The following is a 23,682-nucleotide window of genomic DNA, read 5'->3' as shown; positions in this document are numbered from 1 at the left end:
ACTTAAATAGTACTCACAAATCTGATCCCAAAAATTCTCCAGACAAAAAAATAGAGGACTTCAAATTATGAACAGTTGTACTGAAATTTCTGACACACTTTTGAAAAAAATCTTTCTTCAAAACTTCCAAGATTGAAAATCCAAATTTTCTCAACAAAATTTACATCACTGTGTAGAGATAATCATACTGAACATCCTCATATGAATCTCATGCATTTGGTCTGTCAAAAATCACATAAAATTGCCAAAACAACTGCAGAGCCCAAAACTCAGTTGACTACCTGGGTGGCCATCTTAAATGTTCTCAATATTTGCTATATTATTAACATCATTTACAATTATCAAGTCAGTATGGAAGACTCTTGATTGATATCAATTCTAGTTGTGTCAACCCATCCCTAGATTTTCCATTGTTTTCCATGGAATTCCATGGAGTATTGGAACCTGTTTTCCATGGAATTCCATGGGAAAAAAAAAGATAAAAAGAGAGCTATCTAATTCAACCATATACATTTTCCATGGAAATCCATGGAAAACCATGGAAAACAATTTCCATGGAATTCCATGGAAATTTTTCCATGGTTTTCCATGAAAAAGAAACCCAGTCAAGGTAGAACCTTATTAACTCTGTGACAAAAGGGTTCCCTATATGGACAATTTACCAGGCTCTGGTTATAAGCATGAAACGACTAGTTGCATTGACAAGAAGTTCTTACTGTTAGATAAAACCAGTAAAACTCTGTTTTGAAAACATAAAATATACAATTTCAACCAAAAACTAACATTCTATCCGTCACTTGAAGATTCTGACTCTTTGAGGACACACTTTTGATATATAAAATAAAAACAAGAACTTGAGTATATTTGTGCACTGCATTTATATATAAATGGAATTTTTTAAAGTCACTTTTGGCGGCAAGGCTTCAGTAGGTCCCTTAAAACTGCATTAACCATGTTTGGTGTCACAAACCGCCATTTACTTCTTATGATGCCTGCAAACAAAAAACAAAAGATGTGTTATATAAATAATTCACACTTTTCCTAAACTAAATCTAATTTTGGTTTTAAATATATATGGCTTTTAATGTCAACTTTCTTTAATTAAAAAGGATCATTATGTGTTGTCCTGTGTTAAGTTAATTATTTGGATGTCCTTATTGGTTTTCTCTCTCAAAAATAGGTCAAATTTACATCTTAAGTAATTTCATTTGATTCCTTTTTTGTATATATAGGTAGCTTTGTCCAACAAACTGTTTCCTAAATGTGTTGATTAAGGTTTTGTCAAGCCTACCACTATCTTCTTACTTTATGATCTTGATATGGGCTATAAATGCCAATCCCTTTGGTCTCGATCCTGTTTTTAATGCATGTGTTTGTGGTGTCTGACCTTTTGTATGTTTAATCCACTTGAGTTTGTCTTGTTTTTTCAAATACTTTTTTTTTAATATTGGACTTACTACTATATTTGTACCAAAAGGCTGTTATACTCATAATGATAATTTATAGAAGACCATAATTATCTGAAAGTTATTGCAAGAGTAAATAAACAATATACTTCTCAAAATGTCCAATTTGTCTAGGTCCTCCAAGGCAGGTCTTTTTGTTCCAGTTTTCGAAATTGATCCAGTTAAAGATCTGCCATCACACTCCTCCTTTGTATACATTAGTCGAAATAGACGTGTTGATGCTTTTTTGTAATTGTCCACCTCAGCAATTTTTTGTTCTAGTTGACTCTGTGATAAAAATATTTATCTTTATTTGAAAAGTACAAATGATGAAATTCCTGATATCACTAAACATTTATTATTCATCCAGTAATATACCTCAGTATCCTGGTCATTCCTCTGTTGAACGGTATACATTGATAAAAAAAAATATGTTTACATAGAAGGATTTTACAAAAGTATTTCACAGAAGTTCTAGAAGAGAACCTTTCACTTTCCAGAAAACTATTTTCAGAAACTATTTTTGTTAAAATCGAGAGAAAAAAAGATGATCACGAACAAAAAACCCTATATTATTTTTCTTAAATATCAATTTATCATTCAATGTGTAACAATGTACTTACAGAAGAATTAAACATTTCATGTAAAAGCAAATTAACTCAAAATATTATATACACATACCTTTAAAAGACCATTATATAACATATTTTTCTTTGTTTTTGCTAGACACACTTGAGACTCCTGAAAAAAAAAATACAAGGAAGGATAACTGACTTTGTAAATGCATTAATTTTTAAAGGAAAGATTGTACTTCAGTATCTGATGGTTCTTGTTTGCCAATGTTGACCTTAAAATAAATAAAAAACAATGTTTTTAAAATATAATTGTGCCTGATGTCCTCGGAATTATCGGGGAAAAATTACATTTTCAGGTACAAGATTCAAATATACTCACACATATAGATAACAATTTAGTAACACACCTTTAGGGACGACATCAAAAAATCAATGAAGGATAAAAAACTTAATTCAAATAGTTTTGGGGGTCAAAATTGCTGCAAGTTTTGTTTAATTGACATCAATTCAATATATATACTTATTGGTCAATCAATTTTTCCCAAATTAAGTTAAGAAAGGGGGGTGTGTAAAAGGGTCAGCGAAAAAAATATATGAAAAATAAGTTTTTTATTTTACATTAAACTTTAGAGTATTTTATCCTACATTAAACTTTTGATGTCGTCCCTTACCATAGTATGGTCACATTTATGTACAACAGCTTAATGTTGAATGAATTGTTTTTCTTACTTTCACAAACACATTTTAGATGATCATTATATTGATGGATTTTTGTCTCTAGTAGTTCTTGTGGCTTCAGATATCTGGGACTTCTCTAAGGGTGCCATTAAAGTGTGGATATACAATCCTTTGCATGGATAACCTTGCTCCCCCTTTTATGAGTGATTGTTCATATTTATTCTGTCGTCTAGTATATTGTTTAAAAAAAAAATGTGGTATGATTGCCAATGAGACAACTCTCTATTAGAGACCAAAATAATACAACTATAGGTCACCTTATGGTCTTCAACAATGAGCAAAGCCCATACCACATAGTCAGCTATAAATGGCCCCGAAATGACAATGTAAAACAATTCAAACGAGGAAACTAATGGCCATATTTATGTAAAAAAAAATGAACGAAAAACAAATATGCAACACATAAACAAACAACAAACCACTCAATTACAGGTTCCTCACTTGGGACAGGCACATATGTAGAGGATGTGGCGGAATTAAACATGTTAGCGGGATCCCAACTGTCCCCTTAACTTGGACAGTACTAGTGGTGTAATAGTACAACATTTGCTCTATTTTAATACTTCATTTGAATTTGAATCTCTAAAGTATATCTTTCATGTCTTGTGTATTTATTTCTACTTACCTCAGGCTCAGAGACATGCTCTTCTAAATCAAAGTCATTTTCAACTTCAAAACTTGGACCAGCCTAAAAGAATAACATGAATTTTTAAATTAAACATATAGCATTTTATCAAATGATATAAAAGATGTAGGATCATGATTAAGGCTAGCAATCACCATTTCCTGATTTTTTCAAGAGGAAAAAAATTACAGCGTTCATCTTATTTACTTTTCTGGTTTCTCAAAACTATATCACTTTACTATCAGACAATACTAGGGATCCATCTTGAACTTGTAATGATTTTGATTGAAATTCAATAAATAGCTGATTGTATTTGATAGCTATTGGCAACAAAGGACTAATTGATAAGGGTGTGGTTCTATTATTTATTTGAAGTGTTGTGGTTTAGTTTAAGGACTAGTCACTTACAAATTTTTGTTAAAACTTTGATAGGATATAATTGTTCTGAAGCAGAAATTTCACGATCGTTATGGCGATGCAGGTCTTTGAAGTATGTGGTAGTTTTATGTCTCCTCTTTTTCTTTTAACAGAGTCTTTAGTCCAAAAAAAAAGCTTTGTTTAAAAAAAACTAATGCACTTACTTTTACCTCACTTTTACTGCATGTTTCAGTTTTAATGTTAATTTCCTGGCTCTTACACTGGTCTGGTATTTCAGTTGTTTTCACAGTAGTATTTTCTGTGCACTTCTCTGTTGTTTCAGTCTGTCTTTCAACTGAATTTGATTTTGGATTATATGCCTGAAATCATAAATCTAACCATTTACACCATGTACAAACAATAACATTTATATAGCTTGTCTATCAAGGGTGTATTTCAAATAAGTTATTAGAGAAAAATAACATACATGTGTTATTACATATACTTTTATGAGTTGTCTGCTCTTTCCTTCTCAATCTGTAGTGACATATGTTTGTTATTAGTCAATATATCAAAATATATATATTTATTGAGGAAATAATATAATCATAACAAAGAGTTTTATTTAAAAAATACATGTAATATATTTTTTTCAAATACTTTCGGATCAGCATTATTGTGTAATCTGCATATTTTTGGGTCACATATATAGAAGTACTAACCATATTATTTAACAAGTTCCAAGACCAGGTAAGAGAACTCTCAGCCTGTCCCAATCTATGGAACAGCTCTCCGAATGTACTGTGGAAGATCTTGATTTGCTCCTCCAGAGCCTTTACCCTTATAGAGCATTGACAGTTACTGTCTGAGCTACTGCCTTGACTGCTTGTATCTGAAATCCATGTTGTTTGTGAGTCAGGTTGTTCATGTCCAGAGATTAGCCTCAAACTATCTCCTATAACTTCTGATGCTGGCCTACAAGAAAACAAAATATAAAGTGCATGTTATGGGTGTAGAAAGAAGAAAATAATACAACAGCATTTGATACAAAACTTTGTATCAATTACATCAGTTTCATCAGTTTATGGGATTAGTGAACAAGATATTTTAGACCATCACTTAGCAATAGTTTGTTTGCAGTTTCCCAATCCACAATTAACTGTTATTACATAGATATTTCTAGCCTTTTTAGCCTTTTTGAAATTTTGGTTTTTGACCTACCAGTTGTGGCTCACTATAAACTAGACCTAATCCTAAACTAATACATTGTTGACAATGCTGTGGCCAAAACATACCTATGTCTTGCTTTTAGACTTTTAAGGTGAGCCAAAAATAGGTAGGCAAGTACACATTTTTCTTTTCTTCAAAAATACTGTTAAGCAAATATTTGTAAAATCATGCTACTTATAGAAAGATTTTTTTCTTTTCTTCAAAAACATAGGATTTAATTTTTTTGTGAGCTTCATTTTGGTTGGGGAAGGCCGAGAAACAACAAACCAACATTTTATTTATTTATAGATGGCCTTTTTTTAACTTGATGACCATAAATAAAACATGTAGAAAGATAGATGATTTTTTCGGTTAAATATTATTTTCCCTATATATCTTTCAAAAAATATGACTGTACATGCTGTAAGGCTGATTTCATTAGACTTATTTACAAATTACAATGTATTAAAGTTATAACAAATATATATGTTACCTGCTAATTTAAGTAGTCACTTACTTTTCCCTTACAGCAATAGGTCTGAGGACTTTGACCGTTTGAAAGCTGCTCTCTTTTTTTTCTTCAATATCCATGTTACTGGATAGTTCTGTGCAGGCAAGTTCCTCTGCAATTTTTTGTAGCTCGGCCTATAGAAAAAGACATTATTTTTTTTTCTGTTTTAATTTCATTTGCAATAATATATTCCATAACAAAATACTGCTGACTATTACAAGTAACAAAGAAATAGATTTTTTCCTTCCTAAAGCCCATAACACAAATTATAACATGTCTTTACAAAATCTCTGATCTATCGAAAAGTCAAGTCTGAAGACAATGTGACATTAGAGTTAGTTACTCGGACAAGCTAATTTTTCACAAGCTATTTTGTTAATTTTTAGGTAGTCTAGGATCTCAATTTCCTTTTCTTTGCTTTTATAAACACTATATGTAAGCCAGTGGTGAAATTACTATTTTATATTTATCCTTGTAAAACTTACTAAAATGTTAACCCCTCTGGATACAAAAACTTTTGGGTAAACAACTCATTTCTTGATACTACAATAAATAAGAGCCAAAAATTTTATATTGTAAACTTACCTTTGTCTTAATATTGTCTTCAGAACATTTTGTTACTTTTCTTTTCTTTTTTGGTGGTGTCTTCTGTGTTGCAGTCTTTTGTGGTGGTGTCTTCTGTTTTGGTGTCTTCTGTGTTGGTGTCTTCTGTGTTGGTGTCTTCTGTGGTGGTGTTTCCTCAACACTTTCATCATTTATCTTCTTTCTTTTAGGAGTTCCATTAGTTTGCTTAGTGGTGTCTATCAGCTGTTTGAAACCGGGACCTTTTAAAATTGCCTCCAGCTCCTTTTTGTCCTTTTCATCTGTTAAAACATAAAATTTGGGTGAATATTGGTTTTCAAATTCCCATATGGAATTTACTGACCCATATATAACGTATTACCTCACTAGCACACTATATAACAAATTTATCTTAATGTTTAAAATTTAGACTAGTGACCTATGAAAATGAGCAAGTCCTCAATACAGTTAGCATTAACATGATTAAGAAACTACTTCCTTTATTCCTACAAAAACAGATCACAACAATGACAACTTGTTAGATTTAAATGTGTTTTATGTATTTATTTCACTTTATCATCACTTTCTTCGTCTGTTGAAACCTTTAGATTTTTTCTCAGTACTTTTTGTTTTTCTAAAGGGACGTACATGTAACACCACTACTAACCATGAGTGAAATAAGCCCCGCCTCCTAAATATTACCTTATATGAAATATAAAGAGACATAACTCCACTACTAAACATGTATGAAATAAGCCCCGTCTCCCAACTAACCTAATATTAAATATACACGGTTTCCATGAGGACGCTTTTAACCAATCATATTCACGTGATTTACCATATTTGGTCAATTTCCATTAAAAAATTACATCATCAAATAAAATTTGTTTTATTTAAGTCAAATTAATATCAGATTGAAATAATTTTTGCTCTGCATCCTTGGAAGTGTGTTTGGTATAAACTCAGCTATATTTCGTAGTATAAAATCTTTCCTTTATTCCAAATAAGCAATTTTTGGAAGGCATGCGCGAAATCATCGGTTATTTGAGGAACTCTCAGAACAGGGGTTTCCCTAATTTTGGACACACATTACACAAAATCTAGAGGATGAAACCATACAAACAGAATATTTTATGAAATAAAAGTATGTTATGAATGTGTTCACTCAAAATTATTTAATTATTGGTTTTATCAGTTGAATGAAGTGAAGTCATATTTGTTTAGGTGCGCGGATACACCGGACTGCGCCGTACATTTATATGCCAATTATGCCACAAGTGGATCAAGAACTGCTAATCTTTCCATAGCCAAAAGAATTATGATGTCTTGAAAGGCTACTTTTTAGCTCACCTGGCCCAAAGGGCCAAGTGAGCTTTTCTCATCACTTTGCGTCCGGCGTCCGGCGTCCGTCGTCCGTCGTCCGTCGTCGTCCGGCGTTAGCTTTTACAAAAATCTTCTCCTCTGAAACTACTGGGCCAAATCAAACCAAACTTGGCCACAATCATCATTGGGGTATCTAGTTTAAAAAATGTGTGGCGTGACCCGGTCAACCAACCAAGATGGCCGCCACGGCTAAAAATAGAACATAGGGGTAAAATGCAGTTTTTGGCTTATAACTCAAAAACCAAAGCATTTAGAGCAAATCTGACATGGGGTAAAAATGTTTATCAGGTCAAGATCTATCTGCCCTGAAATTTTCAGATGAATCGGTCAATCGGTTGTTGGGTTGCTGCCCCTGAATTGGTAATTTTGAGGAAATTTTGCTGTTTTTGGTTATTATCTTGAATATTATTATAGATAGAGATAAACTGTAAACAGCAATAATGTTCAGCAAAGTAAGATCTACAAATAAGTCAACATGACCAAAATGGTCAGTTGACCCGTTTAGGAGTTATTGCCCTTTATAGTCAATTTTTAACCATTTTTCGTTAATTAAAGTAATCTTTTACAAAAATCTTCTCCTCTGAAACTACTGGGCCAAATTAATCCAAACTTGGCCACAATCATCTTTGGGGTATCTAGTTTAAAAAATGTGTGGCATGACCTGGTCAACCAACCAAGATGGCCGCCATGGCTAAAAATAGAACAAAGGGGTAAAATGCAGTTTTTGGCTTATAACTCAAAAACCAAAGCATTTTGAGGAAATCTGACATGGGATAAAAATGTTTATCAGGTCAAGATCTATCTGCCCTGAAATTTTCAGATGAATCGGTCAATCGGTTGTTGGGTTGCTGCCCCTGAATTGGTAATTTTGAGGAAATTTTGCTGTTTTTGGTTATTATCTTGAATATTATTATAGATAGAGATAAACTGTAAACAGCAATAATGTTCAGCAAAGTAAGATCTACAAATAAGTCAACATGACCAAAATGGTCAGTTGACCCGTTTAGGAGTTATTGACCTTTATAGTCTATTTTTAACCATTTTTCGTAAATTAAAGTAATCTTTTACAAAAATCTTCTCCTCTGAAACTACTGGGCCAAATTAATCCAAACTTGGCCACAATCATCTTTGGGGTATCTAGTTTAAAAAATGTGTGGCGTGACCTGGTCAACCAACCAAGATGGCCGCCACCGCTAAAAATAGAACATAGGGGTAAAATGCAGTTTTTGGCTTATAACTCAAAAACCAAAGCATTTTGAGGAAATCTGACATGAGATAAAATGTTTATCAGGTCAAGATCTATCTGCCCTGAAATTTTCAGATGAATCGGTCAATTGGTTGTTGGGTTGCTGCCCCTGAGTTGGTAATTTTGAGGAAATTTTGCTGTTTTTGGTTATTATCTTGAATATTATTATAGATAGAGATAAATTGTAAACAGCAATAATGTTCAGCAAAGTAAGATCTACAAATAAGTCAACATGACCAAAATGGTCAGTTGACCCCTTTAGGAGTTATTGCCCTTTATAGTCAATCTTTAACCATTTTTCATAAATCTAAGTAATCTTTTACAAAATCTCCACTGAAACTACTAGGCCACAATCATCTTTGGGGTATCTAGTTTGAAAAATGTGTCCGATGACCTGGCCATTCAACCAAGATGGCCGCCACGGCTAAAAATAGAACATAGGGGGTAAAATGCAGTTTTTGGCTTATAACTATGAAACCAAAGCATCTAGAGCAAATCTGACAAGAAGTTAAATTGTTAATCAAGTCAATATCTATCTGCCCTGAATTTTTCAGATGAATTGGACAACTGGTTGTTGGGTTGCTGCCCTCCAATTGGTAATTTTTAAAGAAATTTTGCCGTTTTTGGTTATCTTGAATACTATTATAGATAGCGATAAACTGTAAACAGCAATAATGTTCAGCAAAGTAAGATCTACAAATAAGTCAACATGACCTAAATGGTCAATTGACCCCTTAAGGAGTTATTGCCCTTTATAGTCAATTTTTAACAATTTTCATTAATTTGGTAAATTTATGTAAATTTTTACCAAATATAGTTCTCTGTTACTAATGGGCAAAGTTCATTATAGATATAATTGTAAGAAGCAAAATCGTTCAGTAAAGTAAGAACTTCAAACACATCACCATCACCAAAATACAATTTTGTCATGAATCCATTTGTGTCCTTTGTTTAATATGCACATAGACCAAGGTGAGCGACACAGGCTCTTTAGAGCCTCTAGTTTTTTTCTTTGACACCTTAGTCACTGTTACATGTAGGTGTCAAAGCAAAAAAAATATTAGCCTTTCAAGACATCATAAATATTTGGATGTTACTGAGGTTCTTCATCTTTAGTTCCCATCTTTCTACATTATCAGCTAATGCTGCATTCACATGTAATTTGAATTCGATTCGCATAAACTTATTCGAAATAGTTTAATTCGCATTTGAAACTTTCCATGTCCAAAGGTAAATTATAATTCCAATTGCAATGCGCGTCAAATTCAATTTACTGTCAGAACAACGTTAACTTTCAATTCGTATTAACAAAAACGCATCTCTAATGCGAATAGGATAATGAGATTTAACCAATTCGAATAAAAATGAAGAGTATGTATTCAATTCGAATTAAATGTATGTATGTGTGAAGGAGGCATAACTGACAACTGTACGTTTCAGTGTTTTCCATTCGGCATTTAAGCCGGGTGTGCCGACCAACTTTCGATTTTCGGAGGTGGTCTGCTTTTTTTTCAAACTCCAGATTTTTTTCGGTTACGTACCGTTAGCATTTGAATACTAATCGCGCCTTGCTGATTTGTTTTCATTGACAAAGATGGCTTCCAATCATCAAATTTCAATGTTTTCAGTTATCAATCATGGGGGGGGGGTAAGAAAGGCAGATGGGGATGATGATAAATTAAATACCAGACCAAATAAGTTAAATAAAATTGATAGTAATGTTGAAGTTGTTGAAATTGAACAAAAATCAACCAAACAATGGAAAAGACACGCAAGTGAAGACAAATATGAGCAAGACTTCAAATGGCTTATAGTCACAGAGGTACATTGTTTGTTAAAATGTACAATTTTTTGTACTTTGAACACCAGATTTTTGAATCACTCAATTTCCACTTCACAAGTTTACAATTCATTATCTACAGCTCTTTGATGTACATTACAATTTAATTGAATTAATTTTTAAGAGTACTATAGCGTTTGACAACAAACAAATCACACAATGCCAAATTGCAAAGGGGTATAAACCATGTCAACCTTTATCGTGCTTAGGACAGATCATAATTAGTCGGTGTTTTTGTGCGTCAATTTATAATCACTTATGATTTAATAAGTATCGTAGTGGGTGCATTTTAAATGGCATGTTGTTTCGACAGATTTGATAGTCATAAGAATAAAACAAGACAGAATATAAACACACACAAGTCACCTTCTCAACATGGGATCGGAAACGGAAATGACCGAAGAGTACCGAATGTGGGTAGGCCTAAAAACCAATCCTAAAAACAGGATAAAGGGTCACGCTATAATTAATGTCTCTGATCAAGGATTTGAATTATTATATTTCATAAATATTATTTATTGATGTTGTGCGAAGGATAGGTGAAAATTTATTATTGCTTTAACTTATTTGTGAAAATGACAGGATGGCCATGTGGTCGCTTATAAAACAATGAAAAAAACGAGGAAAAACAACAACGACAATTATTATTATTTATACACAATTCTTTCATATAAACATTAAAAAGAAATAGCATTTTCAGTTTCTTTTAAATTTTAGCTACAAGATTTATCTGACATTAACATTTATTCATATTAGCTTCAGGCATAAAATATTTGATAATAAACTTACCGGCAATCTTCCCTAGAATACCCTCTGCAATTCCAAAATCTGGACACTTTGCCATAACCAGATCTCCGACAGCATATTCGTTGAAACTTTTTCTCGGTGACGTTATGTTGGATAAATTCAGTACATTTCCCTGAATGGGATCGTCGTGAATCCAAATGAATAAACCAAATATTTTACCAGCCATGTTGTGTAGCGATTTCAAAAGTGGCGCTAATCCTACCCACAATGCACGCGGTTTGAAAGTATTATACACGTGCAGAGGCCAACGAAAGGAAACATTGACAAGAAATATATTTCATTGTGGACATTAAATAATACAAACAAGGTAGACATTATTCATGCAAAATACATCGGTTTTTTTAATGTTCAAAAGTTTCCGTAATCTACAGACATGTATGGTTTTAAAAGTTACCAATACTGCATCCCAGCCTGAGGCCTCCAAATACTCATAGGTATGTACATAGACATATTTTTCGATTTCCGATTGAAATACTTTAGAAACAAACTTAATTAAGGTTTATGAAAACTAAGATTGAGTTTTCCTTATAAATTATTTTGTTTTACCACTTATAGTTTATTGATTAAAATCGAGGTACAAATATATTATAGCCTATGTCATCACCAGGGTCAACATCATGGCTGAAATTCTGTAAACAAACCTCATGACCTGAATTTACCCACGACTTACGTATCATGGCTAAATATAATAATTGATTTATAATGTCCGACAGTACTATACAGAATTGCTTTTCTGTGATATTTTAATATCAAGTAAATGAAAATTAAGCAAGCTATTGCATTTGACGTGTTTATCCCAAGTATAGTGAGGACCACTGTCAAACAATGAATGGGTATTTTTGATAATACATCGAATCATTTTCTTGAAATATACATGTATAAATTAATTCTGGTTATTCAAAACATGAATAAGTCCAATTTTTTTTATAGCTAGGGGTACAGGTTCATACTGCAATAACAATTAGGACAGCATTATAAAATGTCTTTTTATGGAAAAAAAAGGGGGGATAATTTTGAGAAAGAAATTCTTACTGTCTTAAATTTAGAAAAAAAAGACTCTAAAAATGAAAACAAATACATCTAGGGGGACAGGTATACACTCTTATTAAGATAAGGTTAGAATTGTAGAAAAATACTTACTGTCTTAGATGTAGAATAAAAAAGCAAAATGAAAACTTTGAGGACACTATCTACAATGGTTTTCAATCAAGCAAACAATTAAAAGTCCATCAACTTTTTAAACAAAATAATTACTTCCTTACCCCCTTCCTTTTCATATGTTATTCTGATTAAAACAAAAAAATAGTGGAAATTTTCAGATTTGATTTCAAAAAGTAGTTTTGTTTTAAAGTTGTTTTTTTCTGAAATAGGCTAGCTCAATATGAAGAAATGTTTTTCTTTTATATTTTTTCCTCTAATTTCATACTAAAATAAGGCAACTCACTTCTGACATATATTTTTTCAGTTTAAAAATGAATGAGGAGGAGATACAGAAATAGTGCATTTCACCAAGTACATGGGTATGTCCTAAAGAGGACTGTAAAAAAGTATTGTCTAGGAAGCAAACTTTGATCAGTCACTTGATGAATATTCATAACTCTGAAGGTGAGTAAAACCATATCTTTAAAGGAAAATAAAAAACCATGAAAATATGAAGCTGAATCCAACTAAGCATTACACATACATAAAGTTGGAAGATATAGCTTAGTTTTACAAAAAATGTAGACGGGTATGTTGCTACATGAGTATTTTTGTTTGATTTTAACACATCACCACCTAAATCTTGCATACTAACCTAATTGATACACCTGTGAACTTAAACAATCTACAGAGTTGTAGAGAGGCAATCAACCTAAAAATTATTAAGAAATGTTAGGCATCAAATAAATGTATAAAAGAAAGAAGTGATATCATGCAAAAAAAACTCAGGTTTACATAAAAGACAATGTAATAATTTTTTCATACCTGAAAATATATTATTTCAGCTGACATACCAAGAAAGAAATATAAACTGTACGAGTATGGTATTACAGAAGAAATTCCGAAATCAACAAAAAGCCAAAGGCAAAAAAGGTATGGGGTACTATAAATAGGTTTGTATAAATAAAACTTTGAGTTATTCACTGCTAAATATATCAATGGTGGGAAATTCCTTTTTATTTACAAAATCAGTGAAAAATTGTCATGTTTTTTGTTTTTTTTTATGGTAAAAATCATTTAGTTAGCTTTCAATTAAAACAAGGTTGATTGATTAAAACAATTTAAAAGATGCATTAAACATACATATTTAAGTAGAGACAACACTGTAAACTTCCTGTTTTTTTTGGTAGTTAAAATTGAAATTCTATTGTTGTAGCTCTTTCAGAAACAGACGAACATACTCATACTCTGAAACAAGATTTTTTCATTTTTTAAAAATCAATTATTTATTCAAATATATTAAACCTACAGGCAATGTTGATAAAGAGAAAGTGCCAATTGTTGAACGATCGCAAAATATTATCTATCAACCAGCTAACAAAGTTTTAGCTCTGACAGTCATGACAGTCAGATCTTTGAAATATGAAATAAAATGTTTCAGTCATGCAGGCTACACAAAGAAAAACCTGAGGCCTTAAATTATGATGTGTAAGAGAAAACCATTGTATGGCATTTCAGGCCAGTAATTGCTTCTATTAGGCTGAGCAGATCTTTTCATTTGCATGCATATGTCAGGCATTTGGGTTTAGGTCAGCCGTGGATTTCATAGCCTGAAATTTGTGATGCCTAATGAAAATCATATAAATAATTTTAGCTTTATTATTCATTTTGAGTAGGAAACTGAATGAAGATCAGGATCATTTGTATTATTCTAACGACAAAGATGATATACCATGTAATGATGTAAATCTTGCGACAGAAATAGAAGATACCTCTACCAATACCAATGAGAATTCAGAAATTGACATTGAAGCATCCAGCGATTCTTCAATTAATGATACTAGATTACCAGTTAGCAACAATGTGGAAAGCAACAATGTCGAAAGCAACAATGTGGAAAGCAACAATGTAAGCAACAATGTTGAAAGCAACAATGTGGAAAGCGAAATGGAAATTTCCAGTGGTGAGGACTCTGAATCAGAGAAAGAATCAAACGATTTTCTGGGAAGCGAGGAAGAGTCAGGTTCAGAATTGATTGAATGTAGAGGAGAAAATATTCAGCCTGAAATCTTAAATATTGATTCATGTCAATCAGACATGTCAGATGACAACGAGCTAATTTCAAAAGTTCCTTTGTATATTGTGCCACCCAGTGATAGTAATTTTGTTTCTCCAATTACCTATGACGATCATGTTTTAGCAGTCAGTACTTATGCAAAGCGTCACAATATTTCAGACACTGCATTTGAACATCTTCTAAATTTAATTGATTTACATATACCAGAAAACAATTTACTGGAAAGGCGAGTAATCAAAATGAAGGAGAAATGTGGGTTTAATGATGAACTGATGCAATTTCACACATTTTGTACACATTGTGAGAATGTGTTTTCAAACGGGGTCGATTCTTGCCAAACACCATTCTGTCCTGGAAAGAGAAAAAACAGCAAATCACAAAATTATTTTGTCACGGGAAATTTACAAAATCAACTTGCAAATGTTTTGGTTCGAAAAGATATTTGGAACTCTATCCAAGAACGGTCAAACAATGTTACACAAACCATAACTGATCTTGTGGATGGTTCAGAATATAAAAAGCTGAAAGCAGATAATCAGTTCTTAAGTTGCACTAATAACTTGTCATTAGCATTTTTTACAGATGGTGTTGCATTGTTTAAAAGCTCAGGAATTTCCTTTTGGCCAGTGTACTTACTGATAAATGAATTACCAAGGAAACAGAGGTTCTTAAAGAAAAACATGATATTATGGGGAGTATGGCAAGGTACTGGAAAACCCAGGATGACAATATTTTTGAAATCATTAGTTAAAGATCTGCAGGACCTGTACAAGAATGGAGTAACTTTAACAATAGATAGTAAACAAATTTGTTGCAAAGCGATGTTAGTTGTTGCTACAATGGATTTGCCTGCTCGAGCAGCGGTATTGCACATGACGCAGTACAATGGGGAATTTTCATGCATCTTTTGTATGGCTTCTGGAAAAGTTGTTAAATCTGGAAAGGGACATTGCAGATGTTTTCCATATAAAACAGACCCAGAACCTTTGAGAACAAATGAGGATGTATTACAAAGTGGTACAGCAAACAAACAAAAGAGTAAACGGATTTATTGGCATGAGTGTATTCAATTACCTTCCAAACTTCAGTTTATGTAATAACACTGTCATTGATTACATGCATGGCATACTGCTGGGGATCTGTAAGAAATTATTGTCTTTGTGGTTCAGTGCAACATCTTATGAACAACCATATTTTATTGGACACCTAATCAAAGATATTGATAAATACATGAAGACAATTTCACCACCATATTTAATAAACAGATTGCCAAGGAAACTTTCAAACACAATGCATCACTGGAAGGCATCAGAAATGAGATCATGGCTCCTATTCTATGCACTTCCTTGTCTGCTGGGAAAATTACCAGATTTATATTTAAAACATTTTAGTACCTTAGTTGAGGCAACATATATACTTCTGGGTGAAGGCATATCAAATGAAGACCTTGAGAGAGCTGATTTACTTCTGACTGTTTTTGTGAAGTCTTCGGAAGGGTTATATGGACAAAATTTTATGGGTCTTAATGTTCACAGTCTTCTATATTTAGTAACATGTGTAAAAAAATGGGGACCTCTTTGGGCATGGTCATGTTTTTGCTTCGAATCCTTTAACGGTGAGATAAAAAGAAGCATCCATGGAACCGGAAATGTTTGTAAACAGATATTCTGGTCACTTCATGCAGAAAAACATGTTGAAAATATGTCAATAGCAGGATGTAACCAGAAGATAGAAGACTTTATTTGTGAGTTAACTTCTGGTAAACTAGCATCAGAAAAAAACTGCAAAAAAGCTTATCAATGCACTGTTCTGAATGCCAAAGACATCCTTGAAGAACTCCAGTATTACGATGAAATTAAACCAGTTCTTTCTAATTTCACTGTATTTCAATCCAGCTCTGACTTTTTAAAGGCCTCCAAAATAATTAGGAATGGATATGTCATGTACAGTAGATTGTGCACAAAGGTTAAGAAGAGAAATTCTTACAGTATTAAGTTGAGTGGTGATGAACAATACTTTGAGGTTGAATACTTCTTGTGTCACAAAGCTTCATTGCATGTATTTGCTGTGGGAAGAAAGCTTGTCATAGTTGGAGGAGTACTTGTCAGTAGAGTTCCACATATAAAAGAAGTAAAACTGGAGAGGTACATGTAAAATTATTTTTTCAAAATAAGATACAACAGTCAACAGAAACCAAGCAATCTTCTGAATGCTATCAAACCATGAACACTTTTATTAATTTCACTTCAAGAACAAAAGAAGAAACAAAATGGTAAACATACATAACATAGCTACCAATCTAGCACATAAATATGTCAAAAATTTAATCTTAATCTTTCAATAATTATCATGATTATAAGAAAGACTTTGACATGTTTGAAGATATAATGGAAAATATGTTTGATTTAAAAAAAAAGGTAGATGGTATTGGTTTAAGACAATATCCAGTAAAAAGATTTTTTTTAAAATATATTGAAACCAAAAACATGCCTTTCAGGTTGAATGCCTCACTGTGACTTTGAGATGAAGAACAGTCATCAAAGTGCTGGTCCTTCATGTCCTTTGCTTTTTTAGTGTTTTGTGCTGAGCATGTACTGATTTTGAGTCAATGACCTCATATTCCTTATTGTTCTATCAAATTATTGTGCTTTATAAATTAAATATTTTTACACGAATAAACAAGGACACCAAGTTCCGAATGAGCAATAATCATGACAAAATATTTCTTCAGGAACATTTAGAACATTATTTGAATTATATCTATGATATTGAAACATACATTTGATTCAATAAGTATATCAAAGTCAACAACTCAGATAAAAAATATGCACAGTACTTCATACAGAATGGAATTTATTATATGATTTTGTTATTTTTTTTATATCACATTGTTTGCAAGTAATAAAGTCGGACAGATGCAGGTACATGTGTATATTTTTTATAAACAATTTGAAAATAGCACAGTCAGATGTATTGAAATTTTCAAGCTAGAGTTACCGGTACCTGGGTTTAAGTTATAATACTTCTGTTAAAACATGCAACAAACTGTCCATTATTCTATAATTTCAGTGATACTGTTACTGTGCAGAGAGCAGAAGACCTACAAGATCTTGTTGTAAACACACGAGTTGATAGTAGAAAATATGTTTCACTGATGCCAAACATGATTGAAAGGAATTAAGAATGAAGATAGATTTGAAATATATGCAATGTGCAATATATGATTTACTGATTTGTTTAGTCTTTCTTGAAAAAAATCGTTGTATTGAACATAATAAACTTTTCTGAGAACTACTATGATTTTGTTTGTGTATAATTAAGCCGTTCATGAAATATTAATCACAGTCTTAGGTCTTACTTGATTCCTTTAGTAATTGTAAACTTACTGAATGTATTAAATGTATACTTTGTATATAATATCACTTTTTAATCAATTTCTATTAAAACATGTTTTAAAATACAGTTTCTATTTCTTTTCATATTAATGTTATGTCTACGTTATCAAATGCTTATTTTAAAAGTCATCCATTCATCTATGCCAAACAAGTTCTCAGTCAAACATTCATTCTTTTTTCTATGCCAAAAAATTCTAAGTCAAGATTCCATCCCCAAAATATTCTAAGTAAGGATTTCATCACCTTTTCCATCTCAAAAAAATTCTAAGTCCAGATTCCATCCTCTTTTCCATCTCAAAAATATTCTAAGTCCAGATTCCATGATTTTTCCATCTCAAAAATATTCTAAGTCAAGATTCCATCATCTTTTCCATCTCAAAAATATTCAAAGTTCACTTTCCATGCCAGTTTCCATCCAAGCAATATTAATTCCATGGAAAAGGTTTCCATCATATCATGGAAAACGATGGAAAATATTATAGAGATTCATTTTCCATCAATGATGGAAAATTTTAACATGGAATTCCATGGAAAAAACAAAATTTTCCATCATTTTCCATCATTTTCCATGATATATTCATGGAAAAAGTATAGCTGCATGGAAAATCTAGGGATGGGCACTTCGATGTGGTGTAAAAAGTTGTTGTTAAGACATTATATAAATTCTGTACTAGTTTCGTTACTTGCATTCCAGGTCTCCCAATCTATATCGGGAAAATTGAAATCCTCATTTATCAAAATATGAGTATAATTATAACCAAGGTTTCTTGTTTTGTTCATTTAATCATTTAAATGACTTGTGTTTCCTTTCATTTGATGAGGGGCTTTATATATACATCCATACACTAAATTGTCATGCCCTGATAATGGAATCTTAATCCATACACTTTCTTCAAATTCAGAGTCAATATCTATCTCTGTTGCATTGACATATTTTTGATATAGATAATAATTCCTCTCTTGGCTTTATAGGAAAATTGCTTGGAAATTACTCATATCCATTTAAATTTAATTCTGACTTTGTAAAAATATTCCTTATATTCTTTAGAACGAACTCGGTAATAGCTATAGTATATGGTACACAAAAGAACCTACACAGGCAAAATTTGCTCACATGAATTTCACATGAATCTCACATGAAATTCACATGAAAAATGTCACGTGAGATTCACCACAATCGAGCTTATACATGAAACTCACGTGAATATTTCATGTATTTTCGTGTGAATTTCACGTGAATTGAGATTCACATGAATCTGATGTGAAATTTTTCACATGAATTTCACGTGAAATTTACAACAACAAAAATTGATATTTTTCATGCTTTAAATTACTTTTTAAAATTTAGATGTTATTTGAAATACTCTATTTTAGAAATTCATATGAATTTCACATGAAAAAAAAAACTGATTTCACGTGACTTTCACGTATAAGCCGGTTTTAGGTGAGATTCACATGAATTTATATTCACGTGAAATTGATGTAAGTGAAATTTACCTGTGTAGCTGGTTTTAAACCCATCAAGCATATTCATAAAGCTATCTGCATTTGTGTATAAACAACATAAACCCTGGTGATTTAAATGATTAACTAACTTAACTAAACAAGAACTTTGAACCTGTAACGCATTTACACGTTTATGTACAAGTATAAATTCGCTGCACTTTTACAACGTACTTGAATTTCCCCACGGTGGGCCTTATGAACTTCCTTTTCTGACTTTGACATGTCCTTTGTTATACTCAATTTATTAGCTTCACCTTCTGACTTTGACATGTCCTGTGTTATACTCAATTTATTAGATTACCCGTCTGACTTTGACATGTCCTGTGTTATACTCAATTTATTAGATTACCCTTCTGACTTTGACATGTCCTGTGTTATACTCAATTTATTAGATTACCCTTCTGACTTTGACATGTCCTGTGTTATACTCAATTTATTAGATTACCCTTCTGACTTTGACATGTCCTGTGTTATACTCAATTTATTAGATTACCCTTCTGACTTTGACATGTCCTGTGTTATACTCAATTTATTAGATTACCCTTCTGACTTTGACATGCCTTTTGTTATACTTAATTTAAGAGCTTCCCCTTCTGACTCTGACATATCCTGTGTTATACTCAATTTATACATTTTTAAATGGTTTACTAGTAATTCCTCAAGTGATTTTAATTTTGAAAGTTTTTTCAACGTTTCTTGTTTTGCATCTTCATCTTTTAAGGCGACCCTTATCTGTCTAGATTTTAATTCAGATGTCCCCCCATTTTGTTTGTCAATTGAATCACTATTTGCTTCTTCTTTTCTACAACTACCTAACCTTGTCCCCTTTTTAATGCTATTATTATCAGATTTAAGAAAATCAAAAAGATTATTCATAAAGTTTGTTTCTTCAACCTGTCTATCTTTACATTCATTTGCTTCTCATTCTGCTGCACCAGATATGATTATATTTTGTTCCCACAATGCACTATCTCTTAAATCTAAATCTTTCTGACATACAGACTCATTCACTTTAGCTGCAACCTCATTTGTGTCATAATTACTAGCAAATTCCTGTATCATATCCTTGACACTGGCATAATCAACTTTATTTTTTAATTTGTTCCTTTAGCTTTGACGCCCTAGGAATTTTTCTCTTTTATCTCGCACAAAACCATTGCAGGGCTGGTGATTTAACGTGCTCATAATCATCATCTGAGAGTTTAAACATTAATTGCTATAATAAGAAGTACAGTATTCACATTGCACATCTTCCCCTTTAATTACCTTCTGAAAAAATTTACAAGACCAGTCGTCTGTCATGTATTTTCCTTTGTTAGCCTTTCGATCTTATTAACTAGAAGTTAACAAACTTTTTGTTGACAAAAAAACAAAATGACAGATTTGTTTACACTCGCTAAATGAAGTCCAATTCCAATGTTAATCTGTTATGTCAACACAACATATAAATTGAAATTGATAGTATGGGATGATTGACACCGTGTAAACTCACGACTGATTTTAAATATTTTAAAATTGTCAAAATTAACGCTCTGGGCTAACCACACTACTTTATTAATGCACCACCGGACGTCTTCTTAAAAAAGAAAAAAAAATCATAGTACAGTTAGCATGCAGTGTATCTCATTTTCTTAGATAATATGTGGCCCTACATATCAAGACATGGTTTGTTTACTCCAAATTTTTTGTTTAGTAAACAGGATAAGTATTGCCATTGTTATTTCAACATTTGCATTTTACTATCAAAATGACATTTATAAATAACAATATTTTTTTAATTTCTGGAAATTGTCAGCTACATTTTTCATTCATCGTAATAGACGGGAGTGTTAATAACATATATATATATATCACACCGCGGTTAAATTATGACATTGTGATTGGTTTAACGCCGTCACATGGTTACCCCCTATGAATCTGTTGGGGGTTTATGACGTCATATCTAATGTTAATGGTGACGTCATCTATTGATGTTGTTGTATTTCATTGTGTTTCATTTATTTTACTACAAAACGCAACAGGAAAAGTATCGTGTGTGATAAGTTTGTAATACGACCAACTAGTGACTCCCTACTGATTGATTCAGCATTCGGCCTCAACCCCTATAGATTGTACACACCCTCTATGGATCTGTAGGGGGTCAGTAGAGAACAATATAACTTATAATATATATGTCACTCCCCTTTTCCATTCTCAATTTTAGTTCATATTGTCATTGGGATTTTAAGCAAAAACGAACATGTACTTGAAAATCAGCGATTTGTATACCATCAAACATTGGTATAGATGCACCAACTATGCCTTACTGATACCAATAAAAAATAACAAAATAAACAGACAAATATTTTATTTTCCAATCATGGCACCCAAAATGAGCAAAATAATTACAATATAATTTTCGAAACATAATGTAAAGTAAATTAAAAAGAGGTTAAACACAGTGCATAATAAGATTAATTTTGATTTAATTGATTAATATAAAATATCAAAGCAAATGAAGTAAGCAATTTGTAATGATAAAAATATATAATATAATATGACCCATTGTCTGTTACTCTGGTCCCTTTTTTGGACAGCACATGTGACCTCATAGTATACTAATAATTTATCAAATGTAAAAGAAATAACTATGTAAATGCATATATGATAATATATATCATTCTATATCTTCAATATATAGAGAAATCTAATTTAATATTGTATTCCTGTTTATATTTAAAACCTCTAATAATGGACAAATTATTATCAAAATATTTTTTATCTTCATTTCCAAATAGCCAAATAAGAAGAGATTTGTTATCAAGTTTTGAAATACTTTTACTTTTACTATATATTTTGCTTCGAAAGGGATTTCTAACATTATCCAAAGTTTTACATGTTAAAAGAAAATGCATCTCATCTTCTATTGATATAAAAGACTTTCATAATTACAACAAATTGTATTCACTTATTATTTAGTGTTGTTTTCAGAATTCTGTAGAAGTGAAACGTTAGTCATATTTTATTGTTTTATTATTTTGATCCAATGTAAGTTATTGAAGTCAAATGCAAAAAAGTTCAAACTCAAGTTTTTTAATATTTGTATTCAAATTGTTAGTTATAAATAAACATGGACATATTTTTGTGTTTTCTGAACTATAAGAGAAAGGTACAGAAAAATAGAAGACTTAATATCAAACACATAGCATAGGCTAAACAATCTAACATATAACTGATGCTATGTTTGTTTCTTCACTGTTGATATTTTATTCTATTTTATTTTACAGATAAAGGCTTTTGGCCAAAGAGAGGAGACATAAGGAAAACTTTTGAAAGAATGTCAGGAAGTGGAATCATACAAAGAAACGATCTGTATCTTATTTGGGAGCAAAAGCACTTCAATGAAATATTACCGTATAAAGAGTTCATATTTGATATGCTCATCCACCTTGATATTCTGTCAGAGCAGCGAAGGTATGATACGAAAACAGGAAATCGGTTACCAGTGGAAAACTTCTTTGTTCCCTGTATGCTAACACAAAGAAACAACACAAATTTCATGGCAAATGATTGCACACCAGAGAAAGCAATCGGCCTAGCCTTTGTTTTCAAAGGGACAATTATACCACCAGCCTTACCAAATCGTCTCATTAGCGCATGTCTAAGTATGTGGACCGTGAAAGCATATGAAGGGAGAAAACTTCTGTTTTCAGGATTTATTGGATTATCATTTGATAAGGTACATGATATAGTGGTATGTGTTGAGGCCAACAAAATTCTGCTGTACATAGTCCATAGGTCTTCCAACGGGCTGATTGTTCCAGATATTGCCACGGGCATCAAGGAAAGCATGTTTACAACATTGGAGAGAATATCAGAGTTCTATCAGTCCACAGTCCATGCCATATCAGGCAGCCAAAAACTACCTTTCCATATTGAATATGCATGCTCCAGGTTAGAATGTCATATCACAGAAGAGGCAGCATTCACAACTGATGAATGGATCTGTCATAAACATAAGATTGTACATACTAAAGACAAGTGGAATATTTGGAATCAAGATCAGGTAAATTAGAACTATTAAGTTGATTTTATTATTATATAACAAAATCTTGAATCAACTCAACAAGTGCTAACAAGCATCACTTGAACATGGCTTAAAATAGAACATAGGGTAAATAGGCTTATATCTCTGAAACTAAAGCATTTAAAGTAAATCTGTCGGGGAGTAAAAATGTTCATCAGGTTGAAATCTATCTGCCCTGTATTTTTCAGACGAATCTGACAA

General features: G+C 31.9%; 3 protein-coding genes across 3 annotated transcripts in view; 2 read left to right on the top strand and 1 right to left on the bottom strand.

Moving 5' to 3' along the window:
- LOC143084004 (uncharacterized) overlaps positions 1-23,682 on the top strand; it is a 144,855-nt gene that overhangs the window by 86,279 nt on the left and 34,894 nt on the right. The window contains exon 15 of the mRNA XM_076260411.1: positions 22,682-23,460. Coding sequence (XP_076116526.1) covers positions 22,682-23,460 — 779 coding nt within the window. The remainder of the gene's footprint in view (positions 1-22,681; positions 23,461-23,682) is intronic.
- Positions 814-11,463, bottom strand: LOC143084094 (uncharacterized). Its single transcript, XM_076260501.1, has 9 exons — positions 11,280-11,463; positions 6,046-6,323; positions 5,467-5,594; positions 4,463-4,715; positions 3,965-4,120; positions 3,384-3,446; positions 2,127-2,186; positions 1,556-1,733; positions 814-992 (listed from the first exon to the last, which is right to left on the bottom strand). Exons 1-9 carry the CDS (start codon positions 11,461-11,463, stop codon positions 904-906), a joined length of 1,389 nt encoding a protein of 462 aa, XP_076116616.1. The 3' UTR covers positions 814-903.
- Positions 13,287-17,824, top strand: LOC143082060 (uncharacterized). The gene is made up of 3 exons (XM_076257622.1): positions 13,287-13,370; positions 14,114-16,658; positions 17,584-17,824. Exons 2-3 carry the CDS (start codon positions 15,511-15,513, stop codon positions 17,693-17,695), a joined length of 1,260 nt encoding a protein of 419 aa, XP_076113737.1. The 5' UTR covers positions 13,287-13,370; positions 14,114-15,510; the 3' UTR covers positions 17,696-17,824.

The sequence above is a fragment of the Mytilus galloprovincialis genome, chromosome 7, assembly GCF_965363235.1.
Source record: "Mytilus galloprovincialis chromosome 7, xbMytGall1.hap1.1, whole genome shotgun sequence".
Lineage (NCBI taxonomy): Eukaryota > Metazoa > Mollusca > Bivalvia > Mytilida > Mytilidae > Mytilus > Mytilus galloprovincialis.
Note: the sequence above shows the minus strand (reverse complement) of the source record. Positions and strands in the feature narration are given on the sequence as shown.

What these genes read in the sequence shown, in the direction of transcription:
- LOC143084094 (XM_076260501.1), bottom strand. Translation starts at nt 11,463, where the DNA reads ATGGCTGGTAAAATATTTGGTTTATTCATTTGGATTCACGACGATCCC. An exon ending in AAGACAATATTAAGACAAAG is followed by an intron (nt 5,595 to 6,045) that starts GTAAGTTTACAA and finishes CTTTTTCTATAG; the next exon opens with GCCGAGCTACAAAAAATTGC. An exon ending in CCTATTGCTGTAAGGGAAAA is followed by an intron (nt 4,716 to 5,466) that starts GTAAGTGACTAC and finishes GTTTTCTTGTAG; the next exon opens with GCCAGCATCAGAAGTTATAG.
- LOC143082060 (XM_076257622.1), top strand. Translation starts at nt 15,511, where the DNA reads ATGAGGATGTATTACAAAGTGGTACAGCAAACAAACAAAAGAGTAAAC. An exon ending in AAAGAAGTAAAACTGGAGAG is followed by an intron (nt 16,659 to 17,583) that starts GTACATGTAAAA and finishes CTATAATTTCAG; the next exon opens with TGATACTGTTACTGTGCAGA.